The 13207-nt window shown below is 43.7% G+C and overlaps 1 protein-coding gene across 1 annotated transcript in view; it reads left to right on the plus strand.

Annotated features, from left to right (window-relative positions):
• The window catches only part of LOC138245998 (plasma kallikrein-like), a 525156-nt gene that overhangs the window by 344538 nt on the left and 167411 nt on the right, over positions 1-13207 (plus strand). Inside the window, exon 11 of the mRNA XM_069200127.1 lies at positions 4118-4298. Coding sequence (XP_069056228.1) covers positions 4118-4298 — 181 coding nt within the window. The remainder of the gene's footprint in view (positions 1-4117; positions 4299-13207) is intronic.

A 13207-nucleotide genomic window follows, 5' to 3' on the forward strand; every position in this document is an offset into this window, starting at 1 on the left:
TGCCGCCACAGTTCCTAGAGCAACACGTACTGCCAAACAGAAACGCCCTGCGCCTTCAGATAATCATTTGCACAAGGCTCCGGCTTCTGTGCCTCCCCTACTTTCCGCTATAGATTCAGCCTCTAACCCTATGTCACCTCTACCTCTCAATCTACCATCCTCAGGAGCTAACTTGTCAAGCTCCCCTCTCAGCTTGAATTGCCCATCCGACGAATCAAGGGCTCTGCCGCCCGATTCAGATCCCAGCCCGGGGTCATTCAAAGGCTCTCCGTTGCTCACTCAGTCAACCCCCGACTGGAACTCTGAGACTTCTTGTGATCAGACAACGGACATGGGACCTTCTTCCAGACCCCTCTATCCCTCGTTTGCGGGAGGGAAAAACCATAAGGAAGGCACCCCTGCACCAATTGTCAGCTGCACTCCTGCCCTTCAGGTAGACAGCTCTGCCTCTTTACAAGCACACAAGTTAATCAGCAGGGGTGGGGCAGGCACAGCAGATGAATCTTCTGCCCACATTTCTACTTCTGCTGTGTCTTCTGGATCTAATGATCAAAGTGGGGCTCTTTCTCAGGGGCAGAAAGATATGGCAAGCACTAGCGCTCCCCCGGAAAACTCACTTCTGCAGATATTAAGCAAGTTAAAAACGTTGAAAGTTTCCCAAGATGACGCAAATCAGAGAACAGAATCACAATTGAACCTGATTTGAAGAAATATCCAGCAACTTAACTCACGAATCACGGTTATCGAGCAACGAGTCTCCAATCTCGAGGATATCTGTGTAACTGTAGAACCATCTCTGGCAAAATGCCAAGCTGATCTGCTAGATCTACAGATTCGCCTTGACGATGCTGAAAATCGATCACGTAGATCCAATCTGCGGTTCACGGGAATCCCTGATTTTAACAGGACTAGTGGACAAGCATCCAGATCTCACAATTATTCGGGCCCACTGGGTACCTACAGTCCAGCCGCCAAACTCTAAATATACTCGCACTATTCTAGTGAATTTTGGTGACTTCTGTTTCAAGGAACAGATTTTCCAGAAAGCAATTAAAACTAAAATCTTCCAGATCCCGGCGACTATGCATTCAAGAGTTTCTCGGACATGTCGGTGGTGGCAGCGCATCGGAGAAGAGAATTGAAAGAGATGATTCCAGCATTTCAAAAAGCAGGGGCGCAGGCTGGTCTTGCGCAACAATCCAAACTTAAAGTATTTTTTCAGGGTCGCTAGAATTTTATTCACACAGTCGATGCTGCTAAATCCTCTTTGCATGCAATTCAGAACTCTGAACAGCTGGGACGAGTAAGGGGTGGTGGGGCGGGGTCGGAAAAAAACTAATAAAAGACTACAAGGTAATATATTGGACTATGAGGACACTGAGAATGAGGATAATGATACTGTAAGAGAATAGGCCCCCCCCCTTTTCTTTTTTGCCCACAGCACATGGTCAGGCTATTCTCTTTTTTCTCTCTCTAGTCTATGGCCTAGGGTGCTATGACAAGGCATCAAACTAGGGAAGAATGGGGTCAGGGGGTGGGGGAGGGATGTGGCCACGGGCTGTCTGGGTGGGAGGGCTCTAGTTGTGGGCCACTGAGTGGGAGGGATGGGGGGAAGGGAGAGGGGGGTTGAGGGGAGAGGGGGGAGAGGTATGGACATCAGGATCCGTTTTTGTCACTTTAGAGGATTGTTATGTCTGGATAGTGTATTTTACTCCAGATTAGGGGGGACCATATGCAGACTAACTCAAGGTATAAATAAATGACAAAATCTTTTCTACCATTAAGAATACTATCCTGGAATGTTAATGGATTAAATAACTATAGGAAAAAGTCCGCTATCGAGGAAAGGGTATCTGCTTTCAGTCCCTCAGTTATATTTCTTCAGGAGACCCATATTCCACTTAATAAAGTTTTGGGTTTTCGCATGTTTAAAAAAATGGCTGATTTTAAAGCGGTTGCTACGGCTTCAGCAGCTCATAGAGGTGTGGCAGTCTTTCTAGCCAAAGCCCTTAATGCACAACCATTGGATTTTCTTTCTGACCCCGATGGGCTTTGGTGCTCGGTTCAGTGTTTAGTCGCTAAGGAGAGATTTATTTTTGTTAGTTTTTATGCTCCTCTGATAAACGATCCAGCCCCTTATATAGGCCTGTTTCACTCCCTCTTGCAATTGACAGGAGAAATTATTATTGGAGGGGACTTCAATTTTCTCCAGGACCCAGTTTTAGATACTACGGTAAAAGGTAAGAGACAGCACAAACCTAAAGTAGCAAAGATCTTCCGAGATTATCTTAAGGTTTTGGTGCTGTGCGATCCCTGGAGAACGAACACTCACTCCTGATGCGAGGGAATATACTTGCATTTCCTCTCGGTTTAAAAGCTCCTCGCGCATAGATTTGTTTCTGATTTCAGAAACATTGTGCTATCGATCTCAGTCGGTCCAGCACTCTGGTCTCTCAGACCATGCCTCTCAGCTGCTGGAAGTTTCTCTCTATTCTACAGCTTATATACCCCAGACAAAAAGGTGGATTTTTTATCTCCGGCTCTTTTCGGAGGAGGGGTGGATACAGACTTCAAAGGCCGAAATAAGGGATTTTTTTCAACTCAATCAGGGGTCCTCAACTCCAGCGCTAGTCTGGAATGCATAAAAGAAAAAAAAAAGAAAAATAATTGCAAAACTGGTCATAGGCTGCTTGTATTCCGGTTCTGGGAGGACCTGGCTTGGTAGTTCAGGCTGCACTGTTCCCATTGGAGCAGGGTCAAGACTGATTTGTATATGGCTGAGTCCAAACTGAGGTAGCATGGTAGGTGAAAAACAAAGGGTTTGGATGTGGTCCAAGCGACTGCCAGTGTCTGAGATTAGCTCAAGGATTCCATTCATCACCTTGTTGTTGCAGTGTAAATAGTTTGTCAGTAATGTAGAAGCTTAGGTGTTGGATTAGGGGTGTAGGAGTGCAGAGAGAATGAATAAGTTATTGTGTGAGAGGTAATGTTGGTACTTACCAGTCTCTACTGCTGTAATCTCCAGTCCTCCAAGAATACCTATGATGCCTTTGTGTGGCGTATGGACAATACCTTCTCCTTCTATGGGATGCATGAGGTTGAGGTGCCTGGTAAAACCACAGCTTGTTGCAAGGGCTTCTTGATATGCCCTGGAAGCAAGGGAAGGGACTCTACCCCGCAGGACTCTACATCGCAGGTCATTCAACTGCTTGTGGATGGGCTCATATGAGCACCTGGTGTATAAGTCAGCATTCATCATAGCCATGATTCTGTCCCACATTTTTCTTCTGTGGCTCATGTCTGTTGTCTGGACCAGTGCTCCAGACAACTGTGACTCGACCCTAATTATCTCATAATCAAAACAGTTAGCTCATTTTCAGAGAACCTGGCTTGTCTTCGTCCATACATTGTACTACTGCTGGTACTTGGTGTGTTGTGAGTTGTAACTAGTTTCTGAGTTTTGATGAGTGTCTTTTGTAGTGTGAGTGGAAGATTTTATTCAACATATTTGGATCAGATGTGTGTCAATGGATTCCTCCAATGTCAGAAACAATTTGCAGCATTTCACATTGGGGCAAGCACCAACACACTCCACATGGTGATTGCCATTGGTTTTGCCCCAGTGCCCCCACTCCTCTCCCCACCCCAACCACTGGAATATTTTCACATCCAACTGCAGCTCTGTTTAATTAGGCACTGTAGTACAGGCAGCAAAAGATCAGTCAGAGAAAAAAAAACCAGTACGAAGTTTGCATACTGTTGGAAATTCTGCCTCTCTCACTCTAATGGCGGAAACTCTAAGTAAAGATGAAATTATGTCTGCTATACCAATGCTGATGGAGTTGTATCCATTGTTTGGGACGAAGGGTTGGTCGGAGGACCATCTTCCAGCACAACAGATGGCGGACAGATATCCATCAGCCATATTTATGGTTTGGCCTGTCAGATGGATCAGTCTGTTTGTGTTGGAGGAACTACAGTCCACCTGTTAAACTCTAAATAAGACCCTATATGTTCAGTGATGTCCGTTTATAGAAACTTAACTGTATTGTTAATTTAGTCCAGCAATTACTGTGTCAAAGCTTCATTTGAAGTAAAACTGCTTCTCTCTTTTTAGGGTGTGGTATGCCAAAGGAATTTAGCAGAAGGATTGTTGGAGGGACTGACTCTTCTATTGGTGAATGGCCATGGCAAGTTAGCTTACACATTAAACGGACTGGTCGTGTCCAGAAACATGCATGTGGAGGATCAATTATTGCCAATAAGTGGATTGTAACTGCTGCACATTGTTTTGATGTGTGAGTATATGTTCTATTATGTGGGATTTATTTTTACATACACAGCCTCATCACTTCCATAGGTTTTTTCCCCACCCAATAAGTGATAGGTGAGTGATGGGCCAGTAGCTCAGAAGGTCATCAGGGTCTAGCAACTTTAGGAGTGGGAGGATCTTTCTTGTAGTGAGCGCTTCTGGGAAGATGCCTTGTTGTGAGTGAATCATTGATAAGATAATGGTGAGTAGGGGGAGAGGGCATCCAAGAGAGAGTTTTGATAAAGGATGAGAGTAAGACACCTTCTTTTGAGTTTGAGAGACCTGAGTATGTTGATGAGATCTGTAGGAGAGAGGGCTTTGAAGGATGACTATTGTGTGATTTTACAGGAAGTGGTGGTCATAAGAGATGAATCTGGCTTGGAGCTTGAGCTTCAAATCCAAAATATGCACATACATGTTTAGACAGATGAAATTTTGCCTCTAAATTGTGTACGTTTTAACCTCTTCTAATTTGGAATTATACACATAATGAGAGTGTCTGGACTGACCTATGCCAAAAGCCTGAATCTTGGTTTTTGAATTACTATTTTAATTAGTTATGCTCATTTGTAAGCACAAAGTCCATTCAAAAGGATTTGAAGGCCCTCCGGTGCCTAGGTCCATGATTATTAATTCATCAGCATGTGTTAGAATTGACAGTGGGGACCTTCAAAGCATTGATAGGCATACTTATCACTTTATGTAAATGGGTTGCAATATCTGCCTCATATAAATGAAATATTGTTGTTCCAAAATATAACCTTGCTTACCCTGTCAATGTGGTTACTGAGTTTGTTTTTACCTTAGCCCATGCATCATAATACAGAGCTCTAATCAGAGGAGTAATACAGCACCCAGACCTAGGAAAGTAGGTTTATCCCATGGAATATATGTTCATTCAGTTGAAGGCTGCACTGAGTCCATGAAACAGTAGCATAGCCTTTTTGCAAGCGTGATCATAGCTAATAATTTAGTGCCATTAGATTAAAGGTGGACAAGCCTCATCTAAAGCCCAGCTGAGTGTTGAATATAAATGGAATAGTTCATTTTCATTCAATTTATTAGCTTATTTGTAGAGCTTGTGCAAATATTTACTTTTCACATCAAGTTGAACAACTGATGATCATTGCTGGAATATATACTGTTCCCTTTTATTGTGAATTGTATTAACAAGCTTCCACATGTAAAAGCCAGAATCCTTTTTTCTTTGACAATAGCATGAAAAAAGGTTATAATACCATAGACCAAAAGTAGGGATTGAACTTAAAACTCTGATAGGAGTACCATAAATGTCCACTGCGCTGGAAAGCTCTATCAATGATTTTTATTTTATCTTTACCACATTTCAAGTTACCGTCCGAATACCAGGGAAAGATGGGGGATGAGGCTGTGTTTATGCATTTTCCCCAAACAAAGTTTCCATGTGATCATGCAAAGCTTCCATGCTAATAGTACAATCAAGGTCTCGTCTTTTGACACGTCAATTTTAACTCACTGGTGAACCAGAATTACCCATCATCCCTTCTTTTTACCACATGCTGCATTACACTAAATCGAAGTTGCTTCCTATAAGTTTCAGTTTACTATGGCTGTCTTTTTTTTTATTCAAGTGGTTGTTGTTTGTGCTGAGGGTAGTCTAAAAGGTGCATGTAAAGCAAACTGGCAAATATTTTCCACCTCTTCATCAAGTGATGTCTCATTCTGAGGATAAATTAGCTCATTGCGATATACTGATATTTCATCACCCCTCTTTTCGGATATTGCCAGGGTCGGATTGGGAACAGAGATAGACTCAGGCACTGCAAAAGAAGGGGCCCACAATTGCAGATTATGACATTTTGTAAAACATTGTTTTGTTAGTGTTATCATGCACATTTTGGTGGCAGTAGCATTAGCAAAGATTGAAAACATCTATAGTTGTCCTAATGCTCAGAGTTAGGTCCATAAATCCCCTTTTCGCCTTAGTTTCCAGGGTCCACTGCGAACCTTTAGACCTCTAAGAACATGCTCACCCACAAATTCTTGGCTGCCAGATCCACCAGCACATCCTAAGGCCTGTGTTCATCATGGAGGATCCTCCTAGGGAAAGAGGATCACAACCACCCTTAGGTCTGGAGGCTTTTGTTCTCCATCGGGAAACCATCAACCTGCTCACTCAAAGATTCTGTGGCTCCAGCTCACATCCAACCCCCATAGGTTCCTGCTTAATCTCAGGTTCCCAGGAAGGGCACATCTTAATTTATGTCCACCAGGATCCAGGTCCTCAAGACTTCTGTTTATCCGGCATTCCCTAAGGGTCCTACTCATTTTCGTTCCCTGGGGCTTTTACCTACACTCAGTTTCCTGAGTATCCTCTTCACTTTCAATTCCCTAAGGCTCCTGCTCATATTCTGCTTCCTAGGTACCTGATAAATCTTAGTTCCCGAAGGTTCCTCATCTACCTCAGTTCCATGAGGCTCTTTTGCACACTGAGCTTCATACTAGCAATTCCCTGAGACTTCTGTTCACACTCATTACCTTTGACATACCAATAAGCCCTCAGTTCCGTAAGGCTTACCTCTAGTTCCTTAAGAATCTTACTCCCTTTACATTTCTTGAGGCTCATATTTCCCACTTAGTTGCTTGAAACTTCTACTTGTTCTTGTTCTTTGAGGCATATATTTGCTATGTTTCCTAAAGCTCCTATTCACCTTCAGATCCCTAAGTTTCAAACTCACCCTCCAATCCTTGAGGGTCCTACTCACTCTTGTTCCCCAAGTCTATTAGTCACACTCCAATCCAAGAGGCTCCGACTCACCCTCAGCTCCTTGAGACTGCAGTTCAGTCCCAATTCCAGAGTCAGCTGCTAATCTTTAGTCCCTTCATGCTCCTTTTCAGCCTTAGCTTCCTGAAGTTCCTGTCCAAGGATATCTACAGCCCCCTCAGTTGTGTTCCATCAGAGTTCCCTGAGGCTTCTACTCACCCCTCAATTCCATGAGCCTCCTACTCACCTTCACTTCCTTTAGACTTCGCCCTCACTTCTTCAAGGTTCCTGCTGATACTTAGTTTCCTGAGATTACAGCTAACTCTTAGTTCAGTGAGTCTCTTGTTCACCCTCTGTCCCCATTGCACCTGCTTTTACTCAGGATGCAAGAAGGTCTTTCTTATAGGAGGGCAGATTTGTGTGTGCACTGATCAATGGCATGTCCTTAAGTGATTTGTTTGCACAGATTTTTACTCAACTAGGATTGTGATGGAATGGCTGCTCTAGATGAGGGTTGTGGTGCATTGATAGAGCTGTAGGCATAAACAGGTTGTGATTGGGGTGTACTTATAAAACTTTAGAATCTGCAGATAAAATTCAAAGTGAAGTGACAGAGCTGTGCCCAACTGAAGATGTATTTGGGAACTAAGGTGCATTGCGAAAGTTATGTGTGCACAGGACTTGCAACTCATGCATGAAGAGCTCTACCATAGCTTTATTTGCACATCATCATGGACAGGTCATGCTCAAGTTATACTGGCAAAGCTGTATTTGTATGTTGTGTGCAGGTCAGTGTTGTGTTATGTGGGCTGAGCTGTACCTTGCACTATATTTGTGCAGATGAGTGTTGAAGCACACAGGCACCGTGTGCAGTGTTTAAACAGTCTGTTGCTGATTATAATAGCAAACTATGTAGGCACAGGGCACGTCAGAGTTGACATGCAGTGGCATAGCAATGTGCAAGGGTGGTGTGCAGATCATGGTTCTTGTTTCCTAGCAGAGCTGTGCACTCAGTGGTTATATATCTGTCAGGGATCACGTGCAACCCTTACTGTAATAAAACACTGGATACATTAGGGTTTTAGTTTCTGATAATGAAACCAAATGTCACATTAATTAAAAAAAAGATGTAGGTAATGTTTAGGACAAGGGAGCAAGATGCCTCTGAGTATGGTGAGGTTAATGTAGACTGGTAGGCTTCTCTATTGTGACTTGGGGTGCCTCTTTGGGGGGAATGATGCCTCTTTGCTGGGAGTGAGAGGCCCTTCAATGAGAAGGAGCAGTCTTTCTACAAGAAATGTGAAGGTGCTGCATGGGAAGTGAGAGGTCATTCTTTCCTTTGCCTGTGAGAGGAGTGCTACCTTACCCAATTTTTATGCTGCACTTACCTGAAGCTTGGGAGAGACCTGCACCACGGGGAATCAATGAAACAGAAGAAACTCCTTGCTGACCACCACTTATCTCACCAGTCCCCACTACTGACCTTGCCCTTCTCTCCCCTGCCCCCTGCCCATTTCCCCTCCCCCCCCCCAACTAGGGATACTTTCTTCACTGTTAGGTTGTTTTAATGCAGGACCTCTCTGAGATGTACCTATGGATCTGGGATGTGATAGTGTTTGCATACCTCATGTTGTAGCAGTTAGCAGCCTATTGTCATTCTAAGCACGATAATGAGCCGTTCAGTTTTGTGTGCTTCAGACTATCACTCTTTCTCAACATACACTGCTCAATCTGAAAAGCAGCAACATTTTAGCTTGAGCAGCAGGCACCAGTCTTGGGAGGTGGGGGACTTCACCGATGGAAAACAAACGGGCCCACCAGCTGGCCTACGTCATAGGCTAATAAGGCAATGGGCGATTGCCCGTATTGCCTTTCTGACCATGGACATTGCATTTCCATCTTATCTGTGTCTGTGTGTGCATGTCTTTATAGTTGCCAATTGCAGTTGTCATTATAGGGGTGACTGCCTGGCACAAATCATTCTTAAATCTCTGTTTTCACACAAAGGTGAGAGATATAGAGCCCGATTTAGATCCTGACAGAGGGGGTTACTACATTGCAAACATGACGGATATTCCATCCGCCGTATTATGATCTCATTTTTTCTTATGGGGATCGTAATGCGGCGGACAGGATATCTGCCATGTTTATGACAGAGTATTCCCTCTTCCAGGATCTAAACCAGGCCCTAAACCAAACTTTATCACTGAAACAAATAAACAGCCCAAGATGCTGTTAATGCGTGAAGGGGAGATATGGGTAGTACAAGGCAGCAAGTCATTATCCATTTGTCCATTTAAATGTCTCAAATGAAAGGAACATACTTGATTTTAAAGATAAGAGCCCAAATACCACAATGTAGCTCTTCCGTTTGATAAGTTCAAATTCCATTTCTGCAGGTATGATAACAGGCATTCAGGTAGAAGGAGCATGAATTTAGAAAAAGCAAAATAACCAAGTAAGGAGAATCTAAGAAAATCTTGAATTGGTATCACATTTTTTATCTGTGATTTCAGTGTTACACAAATTCACTATATGGTACAGCGCAAACATAAGCAACCCCCAAATAAACCTCTCCTTAACTTTCTGGTAGCTTGGTAGAAAGGCAGTCAGGCTTAATTTATAGGCAATGTGTAAAGTATTTATGCAGCCTTTCAAATAGTAATAAAGTGTAAATACAACACAAGAAAAATCCAACAATAGTTTAGAAAACTAGGGTAACGTTTAATAAATTATTTGAAACCAAAATGACAAAAATAGAATCAGTAGACCCAGCATTATACAGGTAAGTATATAGTAAGTACATCACCTAAAAGCATAAAGCGCCACTCATGGTATCTGTTTGAGCGAGGTTAGTCCTGTTGGAAAAGTTACCTTCTAAAGTCTAGTGCAAAGGGTTCAGTTCAGAGTGGAGGTCGCAGTGAAGATCATGGGAGAGCGTCGCAGATGGTTGACCCTGTAGCAGGAAGAGCAGGCTGGGAGTCGTGAATGGTTATTGATGTAGTGCGCAGATCCGGATGGGGGTCATGGTTGGTCGTTGCTGGAGATTTACGCTGGCATTCACTGAAGGCTGCCAATGCTGTAGCATGAACAGCAGATCTCATGCAGCCCGTCGTCCCTGGCTGTCACTGTAGCACAAAAATGTGGGTTCACCGAAGCTTCACATTGGCAGTCAGAGGGGGTGGCAAGGTCTTAGCATGAACAGGCCTGTTTGTGGTTACGAAGAGCCCAATATTTCAGGATTTCTCCTTTTTTGGAGGGGAAGCGGAACTGATGCCAAAACATTGGTCCAGGACCGGAAGGGCACTTTGTGGGGATCTGAAATTCACTACAGCAGAGGTCAGCAGGACTCAGGCAGTTCTAGCTGCAGGTCCAGTTGCAGGTCCTGGGAGCAGGTCAGCTAGGCAAATGCAGGGAGGCTTCCGGTGGTTGTTATGTCCCGGTAGCTTAGAAAAGGAGGTCAGTCAGATGAGTCACTTAATTCTGGGGGAAAGGGTGTAGGCCCAGTCTTTCTTTGCAGCAAACAGGTCAGGCCTCAAGCAGCATTGCAGCAGGGAATCCTTTTTCTGTAGTATTAACAGGTCCTGGAGTGTAGTGATGGATCGGATCTTAGGCTCAACTATTTATTCTTGGTACCAGCTTTGAAGTAGGAGAACTATCTATAGGGTTCCACCCGAGAGGTGCTTGGAATTTTCTGTCTTCCTGCCCTGACCCCAGCTTGTCTGGGGACACAAAAGAGTAGTCAAACACTTTGTGATTGTGCTAAGGCCGAGGGTTTATGATGTGCAAGTGTGGTATGTGACAGCTCTGCCCCCCCATCAAGCAAGAGATAGATTATCCTGACAATTCCCCTTTGTCTCACTGTCTTGAAGCAATACACAAAGTCCAACTGCCAGCTCCGCCTAGTCATGTGACCCAAGATACAGGCTGCAGACACCAAATCGTTGGGACAAGAAAATGCAACTTTCTCAAAGTCACAATTTCACAATTGTGATTTTCAACGCAGCTCTCACTATTAAAGAGGAGTTTAAATTACAGTTCTTTAGTCACCAAGCTCAACATTTCTATCGGCTCCCAATCGAAAGTTCCCACTAGTTTTTCACTATAATGATATGTAAAGGTTAAACGTACATGTCCAACTTTTTAAATACATTGCACCCTGGCCTACGGGCTGTTTAGGACCTACCCTAGAGGTGCCTTATATATGTCCAAAAGGAACATTGAGACCTGGCAAAGAGTCTATTTTGCCAGGTCAAAATTGCGTTGTAAAACTGTGCACAGAGGGTGCAATGGCAGGCTTGAGGCAGGTTTAAATGGCTACTTAGGTAGGTTTATACAATCAGCACTGTAGGCCCACTAGTAGCATTTAATTTACTGGTCCTCAGAACAGGTAGTACCACTTTACTGGGGACTTACAATTGAATTAAAATGTTCTAAATGGGTGCAAGCTAATTTCACTATGTTTAAAGGAGAGAGCACTAACACTTTAGCACTGATTAGCAGTGGTAAAGTGCACAGAGTCCTACAAGCCAACAAAACTATGTTCAGAAAACAGGAGGGTTGAGGCAAATGTTTGGGGACGACCCTGCAGAAAGGGCCAAGTCGAACAGAAAACAACAAGTTGAATCTGACCAATAATTTGACATCAGCTGCTGTGGCTCAGCAGCTGTCTAGTGGTAGCCTCTGATTCATTTGGAGAAACGTTCAGAAAACTTTTACAGTTTACAGTTTTTGGACAGGAGGAGTACAATCTAACACCAGCTAGGACGTGAGGGGCACCTTTTGGGTTTTATGACTCACCATAGGAGAGTCTAGGGCGATTGCAGTTGGAACTGGTCAATGGAAAAAGCAGGAAAGTTGCAGAAGAAGGCTTCTGGAAACTTGTTGTTTCCCTATAGGTCAAACAGAAGGTCGGACAACTGGCCCCTGGAATCACTTCTGGGGTCCTGGGGTCAAGCCAGGCAGGTCCAGTCTTTCTTATAGCTTCAGACAGACCTTCTTGTTCTCTGGTCCAGGAGTGTTCTAAATTCCTGAAATCGAAATTCAGGTTCTTGGGTTGCTGCCTTTATGCACAGTGCTAGCCTTGGCTGGGTGACAGACCTTTGTCTACCCCCAAAACTAGTTCTGGTAATTTCTCCACTCTTCCTTTGGTTTGGCACCAGCCTGGATAGTGAAACCAGAGGCAAGGGAAGGTCTGGTGTCATGTCTCTTTGTGTGTGTAGTGAAAGGTTCTTTGAAGTGTAATCAGGGCAGAGTAAGCTCCTCTCTAGTCATCCTAACAGAAAACCGCTCACCCCCCTTCAGCCTGCCCATTTTTTTCCACTGTCTGGCTCCAATACTCATTTCTCAGATGGTAAGCCATCAACAGTTCAAGACAGTTGGCCGCTTACAGAAAAGCCAAATAATCTTTAGTCAGGGAAATGTCAACTTTCTAAATGTATACAAAAATATTAGGGTTTGGATATTTGGAATTAATCTCAGTCACTGGTAATTGCCTGGGCTGCATCCAAGGCCAGCATTGTTTTGCACACCAAGCCACTTCAGTGGTCAAACTTGTCCTGAGTTTCTTGTGTTCTGGTTCAGTGAGGACCTGGCCTGGCTTGGACTGTTCTCACTGGACCAGGGTCAAGACTGATTTGCGTATGGCTGGGTCCAAACTGAGGTGGCATGGTGTGCAAAAGAGCAATGGACTGACATGATGTAACAACTAGCGATGGACTGGGATGTGGTCCCAAGTAATTACCAGTGTCTGAGATTAATTCAAGCAATCCATCCATCAATTTTATATATACTGCAGTGTGTCAACTTTTTTAAAGTGGCATTTCCAAAACAACAATTTAAAATCCGAGTTTACTGTTAAAGAGGATTTTAAATTGCAATAAAAATGAGTAGAAGTATTGTTCTAGCTATTCCCAAACGTAATTTCACATTTACTACATGTAATAATGTAAGCCAGTGTTGGTCTATGGGAGGCCAGCCTTGCCACAGTGTTTTCTGCCAGGACATGCATACATGCCCCGCTTTTTAAATACCATGCATCCTGCCTTGCAAGCGTTTAGGGCGAATTTTAGGTTTGAATTATATGTTCTCAAAAAGGAAGGTTTAGGGTTGGCACAGAGATTATTTTGTCAAGTCGAAATGGCAGTTTAAAA

This window comes from Pleurodeles waltl, chromosome 1_2, assembly GCF_031143425.1.
Source record: "Pleurodeles waltl isolate 20211129_DDA chromosome 1_2, aPleWal1.hap1.20221129, whole genome shotgun sequence".
Taxonomy (NCBI): Eukaryota; Metazoa; Chordata; class Amphibia; order Caudata; family Salamandridae; genus Pleurodeles; species Pleurodeles waltl.